Source organism: Pseudorasbora parva, chromosome 23 (genome assembly GCF_024679245.1).
Source record: "Pseudorasbora parva isolate DD20220531a chromosome 23, ASM2467924v1, whole genome shotgun sequence".
Lineage (NCBI taxonomy): Eukaryota > Metazoa > Chordata > Actinopteri > Cypriniformes > Gobionidae > Pseudorasbora > Pseudorasbora parva.
In genome coordinates, this window is record NC_090194.1 from 9,693,105 (window position 1) to 9,719,611 (window position 26,507).

At 38.7% G+C, this 26,507-nt stretch overlaps 1 protein-coding gene across 5 annotated transcripts in view; it reads right to left on the bottom strand.

Moving 5' to 3' along the window:
* Nucleotides 1-1,566: 1,566 nt before the first annotated feature.
* The window catches only part of kdm6bb (lysine (K)-specific demethylase 6B, b), a 33,236-nt gene continuing 8,295 nt past the window's right edge, over nt 1,567-26,507 (bottom strand). For 2 of the 5 annotated variants that reach the window (XM_067433048.1, XM_067433047.1), the window contains 11 exons: nt 16,493-16,565; nt 16,274-16,397; nt 15,375-15,455; nt 14,227-14,419; nt 13,910-14,122; nt 13,538-13,672; nt 12,954-13,310; nt 10,205-12,678; nt 9,715-9,841; nt 9,412-9,517; nt 7,306-7,970 (listed from right to left, as the gene is read on the bottom strand). In XM_067433048.1, the coding sequence (XP_067289149.1) occupies nt 7,669-7,970; nt 9,412-9,517; nt 9,715-9,841; nt 10,205-12,678; nt 12,954-13,310; nt 13,538-13,672; nt 13,910-14,122; nt 14,227-14,419; nt 15,375-15,455; nt 16,274-16,392 (4,107 nt within the window). In that variant the 5' untranslated portion in view covers nt 16,393-16,397; nt 16,493-16,565 and the 3' untranslated portion in view covers nt 7,306-7,668. Of the gene's footprint in view, nt 3,256-4,933; nt 5,105-5,194; nt 5,322-5,407; nt 5,550-5,660; nt 5,849-5,973; nt 6,089-6,797; nt 6,947-7,101; nt 7,171-7,295; nt 7,971-9,411; nt 9,518-9,714; nt 9,842-10,204; nt 12,679-12,953; nt 13,311-13,537; nt 13,673-13,909; nt 14,123-14,226; nt 14,420-15,374; nt 15,456-16,273; nt 16,398-16,492; nt 16,566-25,704; nt 25,755-25,894; nt 26,060-26,507 lie in introns of those variants that run through there. The other 3 variants (XM_067433050.1, XM_067433046.1, XM_067433049.1) reach the window with 3 other exon arrangements.

Genomic DNA, 26,507 nt, shown 5'->3' on the forward strand with positions numbered 1-26,507 from the left:
AGAGTCTCGGTCAGAGCTGATTCGAAAGAGCGCCGTTCGCAGTTTCTGTGTTTACTAGAAGCACGCAAACGCAACTCAGCTGTCGTCATTATGGCCCCGCCCACCGACTCTATACACGATGTGATTGGCCCGGCAAGAGTTTGCGGATTACAGTTTAAAAGGGTATTGAGAGTTGCTAGACGACACTCGCGGGCAGATTAGATTTGCTGCCGCTAGGGTGCGTCTAGATTTCTAGGCTACAAGTGTGCCGCACATATCGTGAAAAGTAAAGCCAAATTGATTTTGATCACCCCCAGGTTGGCTGCGGTATATCTATTTAAATGAGACTGTAATCATTACACTTCAAATTTTTATTTCCTAAGATGGTTTCTGTCATTTTAGGTAGCTTTTATTGTGCTGATGTAAGTTAAAGTGTTATTTTCTTAAATAAGTTTGGTTTTAGTTAGTTATTTGATGCTATAAAAACAGGAGTATGACCTCATGATTGACAGCCTCTCTGAGGGAAGAAGTCACTGAGGCACCAAAATACTTTTTTTTCTGGACTTTTGGGAGGAGACTCGAGCCTCAACTTTCATTTCTACATTTACATAACTGTTTATTTCTCACCGAAATGAGTTGTTCTGCAGATAAACGATTCTGTGGGAGTGTGGGCGGGGCCTTGATAGCTCGATTCCACTTCATGCTCACTACCGCGCAGACTCGAGACTCAAAGATGGCATCAATTCTCTACAATGGAAGCGAGTGAAGGTGTGTCATCCATTTTTTATTTTTTATACAGTTTATGATCCAGACAAGTCTAAAATATAAACACTTAATAGGCTTACCATAGTGAATCAGGGTTAGACAAAAACACGTTTTGGAAGGATTAATGTATTCATTCACTGCATATTTTTGAACTAAAACAGTAACATAGTGTATCTTTGTTTTTACTGAACATGCATTCAGTTTAGTAGAACAATTATAATATAATAATGGCATTTTCCCTTTCCTGAGGTGAAGCATTTTATTTTGCTATTCAAACTATGCACTATTAATTGTTAGTTTTTTAAATTACTATTTGCATTTAGCATTGTTTAGTTTACAGCTGTCTGTGACTTTATCAGAACAGACCTGCAAAACACTTTGAGGTCAGGACTCACCAGCTGTGATAGAGTGACCTGGATAAGATAGTGAGTTCATAGGGGTGAAAACAGGATGATGACTTTATCTGTAAGTAAATAAACTATTTACATTTAGTTTATTTATTCACAGCAGTGGATTATCAGGAGAGAAAGATAAAAAGGGCTCTGCTGAAATATACAAGTTAAGTGTGGAGGGATGGTGGAAAACAAGATATATCCTGAGAGTCTTAAAAAGAGGAAAACCTGTCTTCCTGTCCTTGGAGCCAGGATTTCCGCAGTAAAGTCCGCAGAGAGCGCTGAGGTGTCGCCGAAACATTACTCCTGTCCCATGACCTCTGCAGGCCTCCACTTCCACTCCGCAGACAGACAGGAGACTGTGAATCTGTAACCTTCCTCTAATACACTTCCACTCACAATCCAGAAATAGTTGACACGTAAACACATGGGAATTTATCAGTTTTATTTTTTTTAATAGTTATCATTATATCAGGTATAACACACAAAAATCACAAAATGTTTTAGACAAGTCTGGCTCAGATCCTTAATGTTTTTTTTCTTTTCATTTCTTTTTTTCGTTCTTTTTTTAATACAGTAAAACAAACAAAAATGGCAATGAACCTGAAAACAAACTCTGAGAGGTATCGATGGAACGCAAATCTGAGAGCTCTCAAAGATCTGAAATTCATCAACAATGATACAAATCCGAAAGGTCATTATAATCATAACAGCTAAGATGACTGGAATCATACACGTGTCACAATATCCTGTACCTCATGTAAAGCAAACAAATTTCATGTGTTAAATATACAGTACAAAGACATTCAGTTCATAAAAGACTCTGTTCTAAGCACCAACTTGTGAGATTAAATTCATGTTTTCAAACCTACAGATCATTTATACAGACAGAGAGACCCGGGAGGGGGAGGGGGATCAGCACCATTTTGAATCAGACGTTCCCCCGTAAGCCTCACCACATCAGCACAACAGAAAGGTTTACAAAATACGTATGAAGCATCACAAACAACCAATAAATACAAATGGAAAAGTCAAGTAAATAAATAGAAAACAAAACGGAGTATTTCAATTATGATTCCAAAAATCAGAAAATCAAATAAAAGGATGAAATCAATCGGATTGAGAAATGCATCAAAAGCCACAAGTTCGCAGGAATGAATTTTTTTTTTTTTTTTGAGTTAGAAAAGATTCACTTAACACATGTAAGGTTTTCCAGACAAATGCAATCAAATAAGTTTTAGATTAAACCCGTATATTTTGGAATAAATGTTACATATACTATACCTCATGTGGTATTTTAATGCTCTAAGAAAATGTCATTATTTAGTTAATCAAATATCATGAAATCACCTTTTGTCTAAATGCATATCACAAGGCCCAAATGGTGTTAGTCTAGACTGTTAAAAAAGTTTTTTTTCTTTCTTTCTGAAAACCTTTGACAACTTAAAAAAATAGCACCCAGTAAAATATGCAAATACCATTTACAAAGGTCTTGAGACTTGTAGTAAATATGACACGACCGAGAAAAAAAAAAAAATGTAATGCCACTGCAATGGTCATCAGCTCCAACAGAAATGAATCCCCTGCTGTTATACAAGTTGTATCAAAGCACCACTCAGATTAACCAGAGACATAGAATAACTGGACTGGTGAAATTGTCTTCCATTTGCATAAAAAAAGTAAACTACATCAGTACCTGAATTAATGCACATGTTCGGCATGTTGACTTTTTTTTTTTTTTTTTTTTAAGGAATCACAGCAGTTATCCATTTTGGATGGGTGACCTGATAGCCAAGTTACACATTATTGTTAGAGTCCAATGATGTAGCACCACTCTGGTCATTCTATAATCAGGAACATGAGAACTATCCGATGTCCCGTCAGTAGCTGGCTGAGGGGAAGACGACTGAGCTGGAGAGACATCTGCTGATAGTATTGTAAACAATGTGAAGTAAACAGCGATTTGATTGGCTGTTCTGTAAGTCTGCAGTAGTGGTTTTGGTAATAAAAAAAAGAGAATGAAAGGTTTGTGCCGCTGATTTGGGGCAGGATGGTGGGAGATTTGGTTATGGCTGTGTAGTTTCAGACATCAACTTCACCTACAGAATGGAACTGGAGCCTGGGAAGAGAGAACTTGTGCGTTAGAATTGTTGTGAGAATAATTTTAATTTATATGTGTAAAATAGTGGTCAGTGACAATGCTGATATCTGGAGAGCAGAGTCACTGATGGATTATTTTGTTTTATTTGGATCAATGTTTATGTCCATTTTACAAAATATTGTCAATTCCATTTTGCATAATGAGAATGATGCCTACTTTTAAATAAAATGTCCATTTTACAAAAATGTTGTAAATTCTATTTTTTAAATAAATATTTTAAAATAATATAAAACTATCATCACGTGTTCATACTTTATTTTTAAATGACCAGGTCAAATGTCTCAAAAATATTATAAATAAATTAAATATTATAAATTAAGAAATTAAGAAAAACATTATAAATTAATAAAATATATATTTTCTTACACAACTTTTATATTGTCATTTAACAATTTTTTTTAGAAATTCTATTTTTCATGATGAAAATAAAGCCTATTTAAAATAATCATTAAATGTTGATACTTTATTTTAAATGTCCAAAAATATTAGAAATAATTACAAATTCTATTTAGCATAATGAGCATAAATAAAGTCCGAGTGACAGTTAAGAAAACCTTATAAGTTAATAGATATTTTTAACATAATGTCTATTTTATTTTATTGTGATATATAACATTTTTATATATATAATACATTTTTTTATCACAATGAAATAAAATAGACATTATGTAAAACATATCTTTGAACTTATAATGTTTTCTTAATTTCAGATATATATATATATATATTAGAAATTCTATTTGTCATTATGAAATTAAAGCCTTTTTTCTACAAAATAAAACTATTACATCACACGTCATGTCATATTTCACAAAAATTAGCAATATTTTTTTTTGCATAGTGAAAATAAAGCCTATTTTTTAAATATAAATTAAAAATGCAATTCTAATGATATTTTTATAAACTCTTTTAACATTAAAAAAATAATAATTGTAAATTCTATTTTGCATAAAATAAAGCCTTTATATATATATATATATATATATATATATATATATATATATATATATATATATATATATATATATATATATATATATATATATATATATATATATATATATATATATATAAATAAAAATAATATCATTACATATTACACTTCTGTATTAGTGTGTATGTCCAGGTCACATTTCACAAAAATTATACATTCATAATGAAAATGATGCCTATATAATATTTTATTTTTTAACATGTCTATGTCCATTTTACAAAAATATTTATATAAATTATATTTTGCATACAGAAACCTATTTTGAAGAAAACCTATGAAGCCTATTTTAATATAAATAAATAATAAAAATAATATATATAATTACATGCTAATACTTTATTTTAAATGTCAGGGTCACATGTCACATTGTGTTTACAAAATGTTTACAAATATATATATATAAATAAATAATTATCTATACTTTTTATAAAAGTCACATTTTAGAAAAAAATATAAATTAAAACAAACACATAAACATTACATTTTTATTTTAAATAAACCTATTTAAAATAAAAATGTAAAATATATATATATTTACACTTTCTTTTTTTTAATTATGAAAATAATGTATTTTTAAAAATCAAATAAATAAAATATTACGTATTACACTTGTGTGTACGTGTGTCTGAGAGTGTCTTATACCAGGGTGAAGTTATCATATGTGTTCATCAGCTCATCGATGCGGTACTGCTCCAGCACCACCACCCCGGTCAGACTGTGGTTTCTCTCCCGAGCGCAGTCCTCACAGTGAACCACATACGTCTTTCTACTGCTGCTCTCACTGGTCACGAACAGCAGGTTAAACACCTCCACCTGTTCGCACATGCATACACAGTCAGATACATTAATGCAGTGTGTCATGACAGAATATCATTAGCCGTCATTGTGTTCTTCGCTCCTCACATCACACTCGTTGCAGTAATACGCTGGCTCATCCTTCACCCTGCTTTGATAGGAGATCTTCTTCCCTGCAGACACCAGCTGGTCCCTCAAAATCTGAATGTGTTTGATAGACTGGAGGAGACAATGTCTAAAAGAGAAGACAAGAAGGAGGTGGAAGTATAAAATCGTTTAAAGTAGATCTCACTGACAAAAATACTTCAACGGCGCACTCACTTGATCATCTTGAATGTGTTTGGGTCTGTGATCTTGATTGTGCGGGCGACGTTCCAGGACACGTGAATCATTGGGACGATTGATTTCACTTTCTTGATCTCGTTCCACTCAAAGCGCTCAAGAGCCAGCTGGTATTGATAGGCTGGGAAGACAAAGTGCATATAATGAAAACGACGTCATGATATAAAGCATGTGTCAAATACATTTACACTAAATGCTTAACAAATGTCTTTGGCGCCTCCTGCTGACTGACCGTTTAAAGGGCCTACGTTCCAGGCGATGTTGTTGCACCAGCCCACAGCCTGGACCCAATGTACAGTCCCCGCGTTGATCCACACCAGATCCCCCGGTCTCTGAATGAAGCGGTACACTGGGATGTTTGAACGGTACAGGTCCTCCAAAACCGGCCACCACGAGCCTGTCAGATAATCTACTCCATGCCTAACACACAGAAGAGACCGCTTTATATTTCAGTCAATACATTTGTAATTTAAAATCTAAAAAAACCCAACATGTTAATCTATAAAATTATATGAAATAATGTGTGTGTGTGATCCAAAACGTACTTTTCACAGAAGTCACTGATGGCTTTCCAGTAATGTTCATGAACAGCAAACCACTCACAGTCTCCAGGGCCAATATTGATGTTCACTGAACAGAAGTTATTATTTTCCTGATGTCCTAGAGAGAAGTCAAAATTTCATTTAAAACAAGGCTTGTGCTGTTTTATTTAATTGTATACTATACTGTCCAGAACACATTTCACAAATATATTGTAAGTCATAGTTTGTAAGGAAAATTAAATAAAAAAATATTTTTTTTAAAATCACTCCGCTCTACTGATAATGAAAAAAATTGAAAAAATAAAACAAAATATGTCTCTATGGTAATAAGTGTGTTTTTGGAGAGTGTGAGGTTTTGTTATTTTCAAGGAGACAAAACTTCTGTAAAACTTAACCAAACAAAAACAAAAAAAAACTCTACAAGGAAACCAACATGAAAAATAGATTTAAAGGAATAGCACACCCAAAAAATGAAAATTCTCTCATCATTTACTCACCCTCAAGTTTTTCCAAACCTGTATGATATTTTTCTTCTTATGCTAAACACAAAATAAACTATTTTGAAGAATGCGTAACAAAACACATATGGGCCCCAATGACTTTCACAGAATGGAAGAAAATACTATGGAAGTCAATGAGGTCCGTCAACATACTACAAAATACCTTCTTTTGTGTTTAGCAGAAAAAAGAAATTCACACAGGTATGGAACAATTTAAGGGTGAGTAAATGATGAGAGAATTTAAATTTTTGGATGAACTATACCTTTAATAATATTTCTAAACAAGTCAGAGAAGTCTCATGAACACATCAGTGTGCGTACACTGACCTGGCGTGCGGCTGCCAGGGACCTTCATATAAAGCTGGACGGTGTTCATTCCCAGTATAGTGTGGCCAACATGACTCAGCATGTTGGTGCTGGACGACACTCGCATGAACGCAGGCAACTTCAACAGCTCCTGCAGCTGCGGCTTCCACCTGAAGACAAGTGCCCACATTCCTTTTCTCACACCAGTTCAAGTAATAATGGCACTCATAAAAAAGTAAAACACTTAATAGTCTCCCTTTCCAACATTACTTAATGGACGATTGTCAACTAATGTACCAGTGATATCAAAGTGAACATCTCTCACCGTTTTGGGTCAGATAAGTCAATGTTGGTTCCAAATTTGATGATTTTTCCAGCGGCTTTCTGTTCTGAGCTATTAAAAAAAGAATATTTTAAATATATATATATCACAGACACAATTCCATCTGGATCTGGTAATAATAATCTATGCATTGTTGAGTGGTAGTTTATCCAATAATCCTTATTTTTGACTTTTACCTGGCTGTGGTGATAGAAGAGCCAGTGTTGAGTTGTAAGTTGGATTTTGTTGCATTTTTTTCCTCCGATTTGTCTTCCTCATCCTCATCTTCACTGTCTTTCTCTTCCTAAAAATAGAAATATATGTTAATTTTATTCTTAAATTAGTTTTTTTGAGTGGTGGTGGTGTGTGTCTGTGTGATTATAGCGATTGTGTCTGTGTGTACTTAGCACATCCAGGCGATTGCCTGGAACCTCATCACCATCAAACTGCAATACCCTTCCTCTGAAGAGGGGGGAGAAGGGACACTTCACGTAATAAAATGTCATTTCATAGAACATGACTTTACGGGGGAGGCGAGTGTTATGCCATCACCATAGTGTGTTTTCCCATCTAGATCTTCTCACACTGAGGAGATGTGACTCCCGTTAAGTGTGAGTTAGCGTTGTTTTCTGATACCACCGAGGCGCTCTTGGTAACATTACCAACCTGTAAGCTCTCCTGGAAACTGGATGCTTGGTACTGTGCATATTTAGCGATGGTTGTGTGAGATCTGCTACTTTCACAGGGCCAGGTCTGAGCGGATCCTGAATGGTTCCAGTTCTCGTCCGCCGGCTGCTGCACCTGAGTCCTCACCTCCACTGCATGCTCAGAGTTGGCCTCCACCAGGGATTTAGTGGAAAACAGACCTAGATCTACCATAAAGACGAGAATTCTTTCATATTTCCAATATTATAAAATATCTCGAGTTTATTCCAATACAATAATTAGGTCCTGATAAAGATTACACACAATATCCAATGATTGATGAATGTAAATCCACTACTGTTCAAAGGTTTGGGGTCAATATGATTTCTTTTTTTAAATAAATTTGTGTTGTTTTTGATAAGCTGAATGAATTCTTACTGAATGAAAGCATTAAAAGCACAGTATGTAAGTTTTGCTGCTTGAGGTCTTTTCTTCAAAAAAAGCAAAGCTTGATTAATCATGGGAGCGTGGAATCATGGGAGTTATCTTAACCTCCACAGCTGATGGAGACATTGTTTAGATCAATTCTTGATCAAGCAATATTCAGAAATGGGTGCAGTTAGTTATTGTTTTTCTGAAGTTTTTCCCGATTAAGTTTTATTCGATTGTAAAAAACACAAAATTACAAAAACAAGGATCAATGATGTTTGAGAGGTAACATGTCTTATTCTTACCAATAATAATACAATAATTTAATTATATGATTATAATAGATTTAGTGTGCCTCTTAACTACAGGGAAATGGTGCTTTAATGGGAGCATTGCCATGTGCGGACACTGCGTATAATAGGATAATTCTGTCATGTGACACCACGTTTATTTGCGTTAAAGCCCCTTTTCTCAACAAAAAGTGCTTCCAAACTAGTTTTCGTGACATTTGAAGTATCACCAACAACATAGAATTTATACGCTAAAGTTAAACAGGAAAAGATTGTGTCAACATTTGCAAAAAATTAACGATAATTGGCATTTCCATCAGCTATATCGGTAGATATTGTGACGGATCGAGCCTTTTTTTGCAACAAAAAAAAACTCCTTGGATGGAAACCTGGCTATAGACAGAAGACACAAATGTCACGGGCCATTACACAGGTTAAAATTGCTGATTTCTCTGGATTTTAACCTTGTTGGACATTTTTGGGATAATGCACACATGCCAACAAAATATATAACACTGTTCTAGAGGTTTTTGGATATTTTAAACTAAAAATCTTACATATTGTGTCTTTAAAGACAGTTATTGTTATAAAATATGTATTTTAAGCGTAAGAAAAACTTAACTCAAAGAATCCTGGAAAAAAATTATAATGATCTGTTTCCACAAGAAAAGAAAAAAAACTTAAGTAATGTTTCTTAAGCACCAAAAACCAAGAAATTAAAACACTTTCAAAAACTATTGTAATGAATAAATGTAAAATAAACATTAACTTTATGAACTTTTGTAATTAATAAGTTAATTAATGAAAGTTCGTAGGACAGCTGTTTTCTAGGATAGTGTCTTTACTGGTAAGTTGCTGTCTTTTAAAGTTCTTCCTGTTTCCTTCCATCTGTCTTTGGTCTGTAAATGAGTGTTTGTGTGTGTGTGTTTGACATATTGTGTTTTCTCACTAAGACGGAGAGATCCAGCCAGTCCTCTGATGACCGTGACAGCATTTTTAGGGTCTGTGCAGAATTGCAGCAACACAGGAGAGAAAGCGTCCCTTTTACTCTCCAGCTAAAAATACAAAAACATACACACAAACTAAGAATAACACACTGTGACACAATCAAACAGACAGCTTAAATGGTAATTGTTTTTTTGTTTTTTTTACAATAAATATAAACTATATTTATTACATATCCATATAAACTAATGTCTGACTGAGCATTATCAACAAATTCCATTAAAAAAACTGATTAGCCTGAACTCACATAAATGCTTGGTGTTGGAGGGTTCAGTTTCTCTCTGGGAATAGGAATCTCGCTGGACAGGACAGGCTTCACTGAAAATGCTGGGAGCAGGTACGACTCCTGAAACTTGTTCCTTATGTTTGCCCCTCTGTCACAGCAATAGAGAGTGTAGGTGCATGTGTAAATTCAGAGAGAAAAACAACAGTAAGAGACATGATTCATATTCCTCATCAAACTCATAATAACAATTAGATTAGTGATAGTGGTAAACATGCTGTTATGATGGTAAAATGTTGTGAATAGTTGCTAGGGTAGCGATATGTGCCTGCTAAGGTGTTCCAGGTTGGCTTTAAGCACATTTGTATGCTTTGTTAAAGTGTTTTGGGTAGACATGGCTCAGGTCCCTTCAATGTCAGCTTATGGCATTTAGACTTAGACTTAGCCTGAGCAAGCACCCCTTAAATAAGTCAATCAGAATAATTTGAGGTCCAAAGGTCACATGTGAACTCACTTGCAGGCTTGAATGACCTCAGCTGCATTGTTTCTGATGTTGACAGCATTGAGTGGCATGCTCTTCTGCTCGAGCTCGGAGGCGATAAAAGTCTGCCGACCTCTGCTCTCAACCTTGACCAAGCGGATCGTCAGTTCTTTCAAGGGAATTTTAGACAACTCTTGCAGATTAAGGAGATTGACTCGGTCTAGAAGTAAAGGTCTGCAGGAGACATTCACAGTAACAGAGGTTTGTGCGCTGGTTCTGGAAGATGTAGATGGTGCTGTGGTAGATGTATCAACCATGACTGTGCCTTCTTTCATAGTCACTTTTTTAACATCTGTCTCTTTTTCTTTCTCAACTTCTTCTTTCATGTCAATTTGTTGGTTTTCTGGGACAACCTGTTCGGTCCTTATTTCCATCAGCTGCTCATCTGAACCTTTAAAGGATAAATCCTTTATCTTGGTCTCATCCTTTACCGTTTTCTTCTTAGTCTCTCCTCCCTCACTTTTTTCAGGAATTTCTCCTTTCGTGCTCCTACCAACTTTTTTTAGAGGCCTCACTTGATCTTTCTGTTTCACCCGGTCTTGTTCTTTTTCTCTCTCAGAAGATATGGGACCACTGACTTTCATGGCCTTTGACATGGGACTGGAGTTTGGAGTGAGCAGTAGCTCACAGCTGTGAACTAGTTTCGCCTGCAGGGTGGCGGGAGACATCAGAGGTTCCTTCTCCTCCAGTGATGTGCAGGTTGGGTCTTTAGCCAATTCAGCTACTTTGGTCTCGGTTTGTACATCCATCTTCTGCACCTCAGTTTCCTCTTTTTCTTCTGCTATTTCTTCATTTTCCACTCTTTCTTCCTCTGTTTTACTCTCTTTATCTTTCTCTCTGGGCTGGGTCTGTGGTGGTATAACCTGATCTGGGATATCTGTTGTTGGGGAAGTGGCAGGTGGACTATGCTGGTCTGGAGGATGGATTTCAGGACCCAGGGACAGAGATGATGAGTATTTCACCCCAACTAAAGCACCAGGGGGAGGCCGACCAAATGGTCCACCCCTGTAAGTGTATCTATGGCTGCCAATTGCTGAGGTTGTTGATTGGAACTTGTCCATTTGGTGCAAGTGTGGTTTGTTGGGTTCAGAGTTGCTTGACGCATTAGGACTACTATCTTTCTGCTCTCCTTCTCTCTTTTCTTCATCCTCTTCCTCGGTGTCCATTGCTTTAGAGGAATCAGAAAGACCGTACAACTTGGCCAAATCGTTGTGGCAATAGTCAACTCCAGTGCTGATCTCCACTGAGTCGCTAAGAGGAGATGAGTGTGTTGGACTGGGTTGTAGCACTGGCCTTCTCAGAACCCCTATCATATCTTCCTCTTTCCCTTCCTCATCATCACTCAAGTCCGACACCGGAGAGCCCTGCCAGCTCAGAACAGGTGGACTTGTTGGCGGGTCCAACCTTAGGAGCTCCTCGCTATAGGTGCAGTGAGCTGGGAGAAGGTCTGGAGCACTATGCAACCCTGTGACACCCTCCTTGCTTCTAATGGGTTCTTCTTTGTAAACCTTTTGTTTATCAGGAAGTGTTTGTTTGGACGCACCAACATCACGGGTCTCTATACTGTCATCATCACTTGTGTCTACATGGTCAGGGTCAGAAGAGTCTGATTGGTTGTCAACCTCTAAGGCTTTAGTGTTGGCTTTGTGGGTTGACTGACATGGAGAACAATGGTTATTACTGACAGGAGATTTACAAGGTGGGATGAACCCTGAGGTATGTCGAGAGAACTCTTCCTCTCTACGACTGAGATGAAGTGGCTCAGACAGTAGGTCATCCAGGACAGGTCCAGAATCACTGGGGTGCAATGTTCCTAAATTGGGAGATGCTGATTTCGATGTGGGCATCTCACTCTTCCTGTCTTTGTGCATTCCTTGTTTTCTCTCCTCTTTTGCTCTTCTCTTCACCTGTCCCAACTTCCTCCCATTTTGATGCATGCTTTTCTTATCATGCCCTTTTCTCCCTTCCCTCATCTTTTTCTTTTTCCTTTCCTCCAGCTTTTTGTCTATCCTTTCCTTTGTGTCCAACAGTTCTCCTTCTTCCTTTCTCTCCTTCCTCTTTAAACGCTCCTTGTGCCTCCTCTTGGCCTGAATGTGTTTCAAGAGTTCAGTGTCCAACTTGCTGAGGGAGCTCTTGTGGGTGGATTTTAATCCAGTCTGGTGTTTAGAGTGTCTGCTCTTCTTCATTTCTGACCTCTGTGCCCTCAGACCTCTGTCTGAGGTTTGAGTGGTGAGCTCAGAAGGAGAGTCTGAGTCTCTCTGATCATGTTTTCTTAACCCAGTATCTGGGTTCTTCCATTCTGTAAAATCTCTGACTCTACCCTCAGCACTGCTGTACGGCTGAATGGGACTCCGTTGGCGGCTTATGTGTTTGGATGCGCTTGGGCGTTTTCTGTCCCCACCCTCAGACTGTTGGGATTCCAGGCTAGAGGTTGTACGCCCCATCTCCTGTAAAGAAACAAATGCCCAAACATGTCTAAACTAAACTAATATGAAAGAGCACTTCAGTATACATTATTTGTCTTCTCTGGTTGTATTAGTAATTTATATGGACTTGGTTGACTCATACTGCCAGACTTTTGACTACTGATATTAAATCTTGGAGATTATTCTAGCCAAGAACGCCCACTTAGACAGACTGTGTTGTCTGAGGCTGAGACTAGTTCTTTAAAAAGATTAAAAGGAATAGATGTCACAGAAATGAAAATTCTTCATTTACTCACGCTGTTGCCATGTTTTCCAGAGCGGCTCTGTGTTTTCCAGCCAGGCTGTGCTGTGTTGAATCTGGGCTGAGGTACTGAGGTGACTGGGCTGCTGGAGGGGACGGTGTGCCTCTGTTGTGGAGGGAGCTGGTGCTGCTGATTGTAAGGCACACTGGTGAGGTTTGCTGGTGATGGGCAATCCCAGCCCCCTTTGGCCCCACGGGGATGGGGGCCTGAATGATCTCTGACCAGATGATGGGGTGGCCCCTGTTTGGTGGGTTTCTTGCTGTGGGGGCCCTGGCTTAGGGCAATGTTGGGTGGTGATGGAAGGGAATATGGTCTGTAGATGTGATCTCTCATGACTGAATGACTGGACTCCTTTCAAATAAAAGAAAGAAGGATGATCATGAGCAAAACAAAGTATATTAATTGTAAATTATATATTTATAATAAGGCATCTGTGATTAGGGCTGCTAATGTTTTAAACTAACCCTTAGTTCACATCTGTTTGTGTAGTGCTATAAACCTTCTTATAATAGCTGCTGTCTTCCAGGTATTAGACAAAATCAACTACACAAAAAATATAGCTGTGACCACTGGTCTACCTGAAAGCGAGAGGGGGAGGACCTCTTCTCAGACAGGCTCCAGGGCATTGAGCTTTTGTATGCTGGGCTCCAGGGCCGAGGTGGATGTGATGGAGGTGGGCGGTTGATGAAATATTTATCTCTCGGGTGGAAATTCTGCAGAATTTATCAGGAGTTGAGTATTACATCTTAAGGATGTTCTCATTTCGTCCAGCAGATGATGCTTAAAGACTATACTGCCCTTTTACAGTTATAACCAAAACTTTTGGATTGGCCTTTAGCTATATAACCAAAAAAACTAACATAAACATATAGAAATTCAAAATTGTAAATGTAAATAATAGTTGTCTGTGACCATAAATTTTACAAAGAAAAGAACATGGTAAAAAGGACCTGGTGCGAGCTGATGCTTCTACTCCTCTTGCTTGGGCAGTCGTCTCGTGAAGGGGATGGGTCACGGAGGGTTGGTGAGTTATTGTGAGGAGGTGCTGGACGTTTAAAAGAGGGCCCTTGGTAAGTCCTGGACTGAGTTGACTGTGTCCACTTCTCTCCCTGGGTCTGTGGGGGGCGCCCAGTGGAACGCTGCTGCTGGTGCGGACCCCCATACTGAGATAGCAAATATAATCAAGCCAGTCAAGAAAATTAAGTTAAGTGATGTGCTCATCTCTAACAGCAATGTAACTTTATATATTTGGATGAAAGTCCCTCACCCTGTGTGGCTGGCTGCCGTGATTGTTGCTGCTAGAGAGGTGTGCTCCACACCCTGAGCTGTAGTTTAGGGTGGAGCGTTCTGGGTTGTGGTGCTGGTTCTGTGTTAGTCCGCAGCCCCTCGGGACCCTCTGCTCCTTTCCGATGCCTCTGTCTCTGTTAGTGTGGGGTCTGTCCCTGCTGAAACCTGGAGGTCTGTCCATGAATGAAGAAGAATATGAACCATTAATGTCACAAAACAGTGTTCACATAGAAAATTTGCACATTATCTGTACGATATAGCATGCATTATAGTGTGTAGATAGCCTGGATGCCAGCCAAACTTAGTCCCGCCCACTACATTTTTAGGTCGAGCAGTTCGGTCTGGCCTCGATCCATAGAGGAGTAATTATCCCCGAACAAAAACTGTTCAGACCAATGAAATCATCAGGGCGGGCTTTAGACGATGACGGACAGATGATAAACAGTAACGTAATCATGCACGTCAACAGAGGGGCTCGGATTATATTGATCGAATCCTAAATGGAATGAAAAATGGTGTTTGGGGGGTAAAATGTGTGTTATTTTGGCATGGTTGCCTGCTAAAATTTGCACTCATGGGTCTATAATATATCACGTAATAGTCGCTATAACCCACGGAAAAAAGCGCAGACTTGGCAACACAGTGCAGTTGAGCTCTGTTGACATTTGACAATGCGTCGCTTCGTTGCTCTGATTGGTTGTAGGTCTATCCAATTGAGGTCTTTCCTGGTTCGGTTGAAACACGCCCCATAATCACAGCCCAATGGAGCCGTTTCAGACTCATATTCTGACTAGAATTGTATGACCACGTCAGGCTAGTGTGTAGATATAGTGTGTCAAATAACCGTATTTTAATATTTTAATTCAAGTTATTTATATATTTATATTACAAATATTACATATTACAAACTATAAAATAATTGTTTAATTATTTTATTATAAAATACAAGAAAAATTATGTTAATTTATAAAATTATGTGTGCAAAAATGGGACAAATACATTACAAGTGGTGCAGTTGCAGTAGAGCAGTGACCTTGTTGACTATTACAAGTGCTCTACATATGTAGTAAGCTAATTAGGATTCAGCTTACGAGACAGTACTATTAAAGCAAAAAAATAAGGATTGACCTGTTGTTATAAGCTTTGTTTGGGTAGTTTCTTCCTGCTGTGTAGTTTTGGGACTGGGGTTGATAGTTCCCTCCGCTGCACCTGAAAACCGAAGAAATGAGGATTTAAAAACTGTAAGAATTGAGTAAAAAAAAGAAAATGTATCATATACATAATAAAACAGTGCTCAATTAATGGATGTTATGTCTTTAAGGGTGTGTTCACACTTGTAGTTTTTTTTTGTTGGTCTGGACCAATAAAAAAATGGAAAACATTTAGTCCTGGTCCGTTCAGTGTTCACAGTAGCATTTTAACACAGAACCTAAAGGCACAGGGATATGTTCACAACCGACTGGTTGACTTTTATTACATATAACTTGTGACAGAACTTACCGAGCATCCAAAACAATGCTGTGTGCAGGATTAGATGCTCTCGTTGTATGTTTGTAGCCTACATATGATGTGTTTTTTGACCAGCTGAGAACTTGTGAAGAGCTTATAAAATGTGTAACAAACACAAATAAAGATCTGCTGCGAGGAGATGCAGTTCTGATGCCTGTACCAAACTGTGATGGCCAAACTCACAACTATGACGAGAAAACACAGGTATGCGTGAGAATTTTGTCCTTTTTAGGATAGCATAGTTTTTGGTTTGGTTACATGTTTTTGGTCTGTGTTGCGTTCATATTCCATTCAAACCATTTGAATGAACCAGAGTTCATTTGGAAGTGGTGCAGAGACCCATCTTTTCAATGGTCTTGGTCCACTTGTTTGGTCCTGACCAGGGCTTGAGTGGCAGCATTCACACTTTTTCAAATGAACCACACTAAGCACAGATCAATCACACTGGGGTTTGTTTTTTTTCTAACCTAACATGCCAAGTGTGAACAAACCCTAAATGTATTTTGAGGATAGAAGACCTGGATGGAGGAGCCCAGTGCCTGTTGCTGCCTGGGGCCCATGGTGCTCGATTCGTCCCAGAAGAGGGGAAGGAGTCCCATGAGTTACGTCCAGAATACTGCTCTGCTATGTGATACATTCAGCCTGAGGCGACACAAACATACAAAAGCATTTTTTGTAGTTGTTCACTCGTGCTGTACCTTGTTGTTGAGAGAAGAAAGCATCTTGTGAATACTCACCACACGGATGAGTCTGAGGAACCCTCCACTGCAGATCTCAACAGAGATCACTACGCTTTCACTTCAAGCTTTTCTGCATTAAAGAGAGAAAAATAAATAAGGATGAATAAAACAAAGCATCCTTTTATAATTTCACATGAGAGTAAAGCCTTGTTTTTGTAATCTTCTACTTAAAAAAATAGGAAAATAAGGGATTGTCCCATGCATGCAAAAATTACATTTAGCTATAAGCAGCTATATCTACAGAAGGCAATAGCGTCATTATTAAGCTCAAGTCAGTTCAATGCAGATTCAAATCAGTTTAGGAGGAGGAGGAGGAGGAGGAGGAGGAGGAGGAGGAGGAGGAGGAGGAGGAGGAGGAGGAGGAGGAGGAGGAGGAGGAGGAGGAGGAGGAGGAGGAGGAGGAGGAGGAGGAGGAGGAGGAGGAGAAGCAAGTTTTCCTCTGGCCTAAATGAACACAATTTTTAGAACAAACAATACAGGACAAGTTACTGGTTTATTTATAAAGATTAGGGTTTAGGGATATGAACAGACCCTTAGTATGAGCAATGCCAATAGTGATGTTTGTCTTAGTAAAGTACAAAGGAAGCTAGAAACATAAATAGAACGAAACCAAGAAAGGGAGGGTAGAGTAGAAAGGAAATCTGTAGTATGGGCTCTTGTACATGATGGTCAATACTGGTTTCCTGAGAGAAAAGACAACATGGATCTCTGGTAGCCACAAGCTCGCTAACTCAATAGCATGTTTGTGGCCAACACAACACAATACAACAGAACACAATACAACACAATGTCTTTAACTCTCAAAGAAATAATTCTTTACAACACCCACACACCTAACACATCTTTGAAGATTTTTTTTGCACCTGACTAGCACTTCCTCTTGATTTGACCGAGGACACAGATCAAACATGCAATGCTGGAACAAGTTCAACCACAAGCATCTGCAGCAATCCACAGGCTCCTTTTCGTTTTATCTCTGCCCCTCACGTTCCACTCCACCCACACCAACTGTTCTTTATCATAGGAAAGAACGTAACAAGTATGCAGACGTGTGTGAGGTTAAAGGGGGGCATTTGTGCGCTTACTGGTGGCATGTGAATAGCTCTCATAGTGTGAAACTCCAGTTTTGCATTCTGGTTTAGATTAGGACAGACATGTTTCACCTCTTTTCTGCATCTCATAACACCCCACATTTAATACACACTTTAATTAAACACACACTCAAACTTTTTAGATTTGTAAAATGCATGGTAAACAATTGTATGCTTCGTTCACACACATACACATCATTGCCATAGCACATAAAAACACAAACAACATATTTTATACTGAGCGCTCTTGTTTCCCATAAACAGCAAACAGAGTAAATGGAGAACACATGGAGACATTTTGTCTAGAAATGTCACATGTGTCTCCTCTGAAATTTCAGATGAGACCTAAACAATAGGCATTTCAATCCACATCATTCTATGTGATTTTAGCAATACTGTATAAAAAAACGCTGGATGGAAACACCAAGTTGTGAAAAAACATGCTCACTTTAGGTAGCTTTTTTCAGTAAGAACATGTGTGCATAAACTATGATGGAAACACATTTACTGGATAAATTGTTCAGTAACTACCTGCTAATGCGCTCACATTCGTGTAAAGTAAGGGCGCATTTTTGACAAATTAGGATAAGGGCTAAACATGATATAATACCTTTAATGTCCTGTAGATGGTGTTATCATTTATTTTGTAGCAGAATTAAATTGCTGCAACAAAAATATCTTCATTTGTGTCCCGAAGATGAACGGAGGTCTTACGGGTGTCGAATGACATTAGGATAAGTAATTAATGAGAGAATTTTCATTTTTGGGTGAACTAACACTAAGTATCTGTAGCATTATAAAAAATGCTAATGCTAAACCCATCAAACTGTTCTGATGTTCTGCCCTATGTTTTTTTTCTTTTACAATAAATACCCATCTTGGTTAACTATAGACCTGGTACTATAGTAACCTAGCTTGGATGCCAGCCGAATTTAGCCCCGCCCACAAAATATTTAGGTCAGGTAATTCGGTCTGGCCTTGCTCCATAGAGGAGGGATTATCTCCGAACAGAAACTGTTCGGACCAATGAAATCATCAAGGGCGGGCTTTAGATGATGACGGACAGATTCTCAACAGTATTGTAATCGTGCACGTCATCAAAGGGATTTTGTTTGAATCCTAAACGGAGAGCTTGTTTGTATATGCATTCACTTTCACAATTTCTCTCAGAAATGATGATCATGTTGGGTAAGTATTCTGTGTATCATTAAATTATTTTACAACACTGGCAAAGATCGTGTATTTCAGCCTGATTTCAGCGCGCGTGCAGACAGGGTTGCCAAGTTTTTACAACAAAACGCGTTGGGCGGTAAAATGTGTGTTATTTTGGCAAGGTTGCCTGCTAAAATTCGCACTCCAGGGTCTATACATCACATAATAGTCGCTTCAACCCGCAGACATAGAAAAGAACCCGCGGAAAAAACGCGGACTTGGCATCACAGTGCAGTTGAGCTCTGTTGACATTTGACAAGTAACGTTATGCGTCCCTTCGTTGCCCTGATTGGTTGTAGGTCTATCCAATTGATGTCTTTCCTAGTTCGGTTGAAACACGCCCCATAATCACAGCCCAATGGAGCAGTTTCAGACTCATATTCTGACTAGAATTGAGTATGACCACGGCAGGCTAATAGTAACCCACTTCTACCCCAAATAACCTTATATTTGGTTACATGTCGTTTTTGCCAAAAACAACTTGAGAGATGTATGATATCATGTAAGCAAAGTCAGCAGTGATTACAAGGTGTTTGGTTTCATTTCTTTGACATGTTCATGTTCTAGACGACTAGTCTATACTTGGGCTATGGTTAAGCCTAAATATCAGGCCTGTGTTTAAACGGCTTTTAGATGTTTTTTTAAACACAATATTGCTTGTTGGGTAGTTTCACTTCGATGTACTTCACAATATGGAAAAAATTATCAATACCACCATTTCACCGGCACTTTAAATAAAATTCAGAAACTATTCTATTGATTTTTCAATAGAAACCAAAACACTTCTCATCAATGCCATTATCCTTATAACAAATTATCTCAGCTATTCAATCCTCATTAATTTTATAGCTCAGTACTCATACTATACGTAAACTATTGTTACGTATTAATATTTGGTTCTATTTTTATTCGTCATAAGGAAATTTAGGAGAAACATCTGGAACAAAGGTGCTACTAACTTCAACAAAGAGCTATGAAAGAGCACCTCTGAGCAACACAAATTTCCTTTGTTCTGCCCAACGCTCATGTAAGTGCCCTATCCCATTGTAATCAAATTTCAAAGCAGATCAACAACACACTGTCAAACAGGTTGAGTTATATCAGATTACGCAAACCTATCCAGGTATATCACACCTGTTCAGCCCACCTCTCACAGTGTACCTCCACCAGCAAGGATATAAAACACAATGATGCAAGACTGACGTGCACGAGTGGGTTGTGTATGCCAACGTTTTTATGAAATGCTAAAGTAGTTAGCCATACAAACCCAGCAAACTGCTTCGTTGGAAAGGAAGTGGTTCTAACTTCCTGTAAAAACGTGAATCTGTTGTGCAGTTGTGGTTGTGACCTCACATACACACACAACAGTATTTTACAATTGTGTCTGAAACTGAGTTTTCCCCTTCATGTTTTAAGAGGATTGTGATTGTGGCTGTCATTGGGACACTTGAGTGAAGCTTCTTTGCATTAGATTCAAATGAGGGGCGATTCAGGCAGACAGTTGGAGAATCATCAGGAGCTTGCCCTCACAAATCTTCCTCTTACTAAGATTTTATGAGCCTCTCTAGCTTCATCGCATGCACTTAGATTAAGGCGAGATTACATAAGAAAAATAATCAACCTAAGGCAGTTCAGCACTGTTTGTCTTAAATTTATTTTCCACACATATTTTGTTCTCCTTAATTTTATAAAGCCAGAGTAATACTGCTTTTGCATCATAGTTCTATAGGGTTCACATTATATTTTTTCTTCCTGAGGCATACTTATTATGATGTTAATCAAAATCATTTGCACAAAAACACTCTTTTTGTTCATGTATGTTTGATCAATTGCTACTCTCAGTCTGAATTAAAAAATTTTTTTGCTGCTCTGCCAATGTAATCCTAAGTAAGCTGCCTTTTTGCACATGACATGAGTAACAGAAGGCATGTCGTGATGTCTAGTTTAGTTAGTGCTTCCAATTTTTTAACAAAAGCATATATTACAACATGACCGATACTGAAATGAACCACATTCGCTGTAAAATCAGACAAAAAAAATAAAACAATTTTGGGATCTTGTTATACATAAACTTCTGGCCTTTTTTCCTAATGTTGGGATACAGAAGGATATGCGGCGCCAGGAAGCGCACAAGTTCTGGCAGACTATCCCACATTTTACTTTTCATTTTACTCCCACATTAAACATTTCTTACTCTGTTGTTTCGGTCTTTATTTTCTCTGTAAATCATTGAATGACATATGACATCCGAAATTTTTGGATGCCTAGTTTTAATTAATAGTCTTTCTGGAACTCTTTAATTTCTCAAGTTCAAGAAAAATCTAATGATATGACCTCTTTAAAACACCAAAAACAAAGTTTGATAGTGTCCACACAGTCTAGAATCCACATCGAAGTCTATTACAAACTCTACACTGACTTAAATTCCTCACAAAACTAAAGCTACGAACTGGATGAAAACAAACAGTCTACGTCGACTGTCCATCTGAAACATATCTCATGAGAGCAGAGGGGATCCACAGCAGGAATCAAACAGCCAGGAAGAGAGAGGAAGAACGGAAGGGGAAAGATAGGGGCGCCACTGCTGTCGGGAGCATCGAGATTGTGTTACTGACTGATATATGAGAGTAATTCAGACTCGATATTCAGCGGAAAAAAACCCACGCACACTGCAGACGTAAACAAAAGCGACTAGGCTGAGCTGCGAGGGGTTTCCTGTTTAAACAACTGAATTAGCTATGTTCTGTGTCTATTTTTTGAAAGCAAAGCACAGATGGTGTTACAGATGTAAATATAGACAATGGTCTAAAATCTCACAGATCATGCAATAAAATTTGAGGTTTTGTTGATCAGTTTCAGTTTCAGACGCAAAATGACATCCAGTTTCGAAAACACAATTTCACGTTTTTCACGTCAAGAAAAACGTTTGTTGTGGAGAAAATGGTCTCAAAAAAACAGACAATGTTCAATGATGCGGGACCTTAGTCATAACCGCTCAAATGTGATACTTTACAATGCTTTTGAGTGATCAGCCACATTTTCTCTGCGAGTAATTCTCACAGGATTTCTGTCTCTATGTCTCATTCTAAGCTTTCACACTTAGGTAGAGGTGCTATTGATACTGACAAGTCTTTAAAAACTCAACGTGCTATTGCAGCTGTTAGGGTCACAGTTGGTGAGTTTATGACTTGCTATCTGAGAGGAAGATATTGACATGTACACATATCTCATATTACTCTAAATAAACAGAGATAGAGACTTGCTCTCGTATAGAGCGGCTTTTATCAGATCAAGAGTCTGTGGAATGTGCGTGGTAATAAGCGGGACACATTTGGGGGTATATTTAGGTTATTAAACGTGCTACAGTACAGCCATGAACAAAGTAATTTGATAGAAAAGACTTTGATGTAACGTAATGCATGTGAGAAAAAAGACAGACAAACTCTCATACTCTCAGAGAAGTCTTTTTTAAATGCACTCACACATAGGCATTCTCTACCCCTGACTAAAAAGAAAATTGGTTGGGATGAGATTGAGAATTACAGTTTTGAAAAGAGAATCAATTGTGTTGTGCTGTACTTATATCGAACCTGGCTTGATGTGTCTTCCTGCATCTATTTGGAATACACAAAAGTGCAAATGAAATTCGAGCGAGATTATAAACATACGAAACTTTAAGAGACAGATCGACGTCATTAGTCACTGTTGTATCTCAAATATCCTTCTTCCTTAACAAATTAATGGTTTTTGGTGTCACTAACATAAATGTGGGTCTTCAAGAGACAATGGGAAAGCACAAATAACATTTGGAAGCTGGTGGAGTGTGAGATTTTCATTGAAAATTAACTGAAATTTCAGTCACTTCATTATACAAAGTAGGAATGTGACGGTGAAGAAATTTCCCCACCGGTTAATCAATGTGTGACAACACCAGTAATACTAGTATCACCGAGAAGGGGGTGACATTGAAGTTCCCTCTTTTGCACCTCACTTTTAAATCGTTAATTTGATTTGTGCACAGCCGCACGGACATTCATAAGTTGAGCTTTCATAGGAATTAACGGAAAACATTCGCTCTGCTCTTCGCCCACAGAAATGCACCACTAGGAACGGACGTGCGCATTTTACATTCGCTTTAGAATTAGCACCAATTCGGGGGCGCCAGTTGCTCGAATGGTAGGTTTATTATTATTCTTAATAAAAAGCAACGCAAAACAGTACAATGACAAACTCGCTTAAACAGACGCTTTTACATTTTGCTTTGAAACTCGTTTGGCTCAAGCTGCATTGTAGACTGGGTAAACCCAGCCTGATTTGCAGGAGATCTGATTTCGCCCTACAACTCTGGAAAACTGTACATTCATTTCTACTGCTTCTGTTACATTTCTGCAGGAACCAATCACACACTGGCTTATCCACCTAGCGTGCTATTGGCGGGTTTACGATAACAGATGGGTCGAAGCCCGTTGATCACGCCTCTTGTGGTCTGATTGGTTGAAGGACTATCCAAATGCATACAGAGTTATTCAAATAATGCTTGTTATTTAAACCTCTTGGGCAGTAAAAAAAACACAGAGCAGCCTCCCCAGACCAATGTTCAATTTTAAATTGAGCTTGGTCTGGTGATAGCCAGACAAGCTGCATTGAACATACACGTTTAGTTTTTGTCTGTTCTCTAAATGAAACTAAACGATTTTACCACTATAAAATAAATCTAAATAATGGTGGTGAGCAGTGCAGCGAAGGAAGTGATGAAACGGTGTTGCAAAAACCATGGCGGCTTTAAGACATATATAACACTTTTTGTCAATTCATAAGTTTAACATCAATATATTGTAGGCTTTCAATATTTGTAAAAGAACAATGTGATTCTTCCAAAATAAATTCTGCATTGAATCATTCCGTGTTTGAACAAAGTGAGCAAATAATGACCATTTGAAGTTTGGAGGAAATCTTAAGGTTAAAGGGGGGGTGAAATGCTGTTTCATGCATACTGAGCTTTTTACACTGTTAAAGACCCGGATTCCCATCCTAAACATAGACAAAGTTTCAAAAACTAATGTTGGACGTTTGATGGAGTATTTCTGTGTTAAAAATACTCCTTCCGGTTTCTCACAAGTTTCGGAGAGTTTTTTTCGAGTATGGCTCGGCTTGACGTTAATAGACCGGAAAGTCCTTGTATGGGCCGTACGGGCTCTTCTCCCGGTAGGGTGCGAGCGCGCGTGACTAGAGCGAGAGAGAGGAAATGCAAGCCAATAAACACTCTCTCAGGTGCAGATCCAGTCGTCCATGAACACTTATGTCGGTTATAGTCCGCGCCGAACTCCACTTCATTCCTCCACTTTGACATTAAGCGACTTCAACGCTTCAGCACAGCATTCCGGGAAGGCAGCGCTGCATTTGAACCGATTTGAACGCAGAAATGACGGGAAGCTTCACAACATCGCTTCAGTCGCATTGCAAAGTGGATCTCCACACTCCAAGAAGTGCGTTTTTGACGGAGCGGTCCCAGCGATAAAGGTTCGGTCCTGCTTTGGAAGCAGCCGGTGAGTAAAACTGCTTCAAATGTTTGTGCTGTTGCTTATCGTCGCGTGAGTAAACATCAGTAAACGACACGATCGCGTGCTTCGTCATTCAAATGCGCTAACGGACTCTATTGTTGTTCTATGTATAACGTTACACTAGTCTGACGTGCAAAACCGTTTTGCTTGCTACTGCTAAGGTTTAGTCGCATACAGTAGTACATAAACCGAATCATGTCCTCATAAACTGCGAGTAAAGACACACAAATTTTGACAGGCCACTAAATACAGTACATACCACAGAGACGGACGTCCTGATGTTGCTGTTTCTATTTCAGCCTCCAAATTAGAATTGGATCATATCTGTATTAGCTGAGATCGATAGCAAGGGTTTCTCCACACTTGAGTACGTCACCGCTTTGCGCATTCGTCATTCTTTAGCTCCGCCCACACGATACGCCTCCAGGCGCTCGGTTTTTTCCAGAAAGACTCGGTACAGCCCATATTTCTTTTATAAATATAATAAAACTAAATACTTTTTGTAGATATGAAGGATGCAATACTACCCTATAGGTACTCAAGATTGACATGAGATTGACGGAAACTGAGTGTTTCACCCCCCCTTTAAGTTATTTATTCAACTTAATTCCTTTACAATTGTTACTACGGCTGTATTTATGCCAGTCTTTTGGTTTTGTTTCTCTTTCTTCTCACTCTTATCATTCCATCTTTATTTGCAGTTGCTGCTAATGAATTGGGCCAACAGAGACGACAGGTGACCATGGGGCCCCGAAGGAGGGTAACGTAATGCGTGCATGAGGGTGTTCTTTGGCAGATAACAAAACGAAGAAATCTCTCTCGTACAGAGAGAGTTATGGGTGATACTGCTCGTGGGGAGGTTGTCTGAGAAAGTTCACTGCAGACACACGCACTGAGGCGGTGTCTTTTATTAGATCTGTGCTGAGCTGTAATGGCAGAGATCATGATCGCCAGCTATAATAACCATACTTCCTGTACAAAAGTATTCAGTAGAGACCAGCATGCTATTATATTACACACACACACACACACACACACACACACACACACACACACACACACACACACACACACACACACACACACACACACACACACACACAGAATTGCATTATGTACAGAAGGATCTCCTCTGCAGGTTACTTCACAATTCAATTTGGGTTGTAGAGGCTTGCATGGGATTTATTGCAAAACATTCACAGTCAGTCACATTAATGCACAAAGAACAGGAAAAGAAACCGCATGATGCACAAAGACAGAGAAAGTGAGCCGGAGGGGCCGGTATTTAAGTGGCTCGGAGAGGAGAAATGAGTGTTTCTCTTCTAAAACACACAAGCATTCTTACCTTGCAGGTCTGAGAGGAAGAGAAGTACACTGCTTCCTGTTTGCCCAGTGCTGGAGCGTAATGTCCCTTTAAATGTTTTACCTTTACCTTTAAATGCACCGGATGACAGCTCTGACAAAATTTGCACACACACTCTCACGCACACACACACACACACACACACTCACACAAAAAGAGTAAGAGGACTTACGAAACGCAAGTGACAGACAGGAAGTGAGCTTCTATTGTCAAAAAGGCGACTGTGCCTGATCCATTCTGCCTCTTCTCTCAACACACTCTCGCTTTCTCTTACATTTGCACCCTCCTCTCCTGGCTTCTTCTTCAGTAGACAAAGAGAGGAAAGGAATGGTACGAGAAAGCAGAAAAAGAGAGAGAGAGAAATAGAGGGCGAGACAGTGAAAGAGGTAGAGAGAGTGGTGTTGAGAGAAGATAGCCCAACCCCCTTCTACCAGCCAGTCTGCTTTCATTTCTTTTCCTTTTTTTTGCTTCTCCCTCTACGACCCCTCCCCCACCCTCCATCACCTCTCTCTCTCTCGTTCATTCCATCCTCATTTCCCCTCTCTCTCTTCACAGCTAAAGAGTACAGTATGTGTTTCCAAGGCAACCAATCATAAACTCTGCTCATTGCACACCAGTAGAAGAGCTCAAAACAACGATCTCACCTGAGAAAAGAAACACATGCAAACGGAGAGCATGAGAGTTCCTGAAGGAGATTATGCAGTTGAGACGTTTGCTTTGTATGAGGATTGGCATGTTGCTTTCCTGCTCCTGCATGTACCACATGCAAAAACTTAATTTGAGTA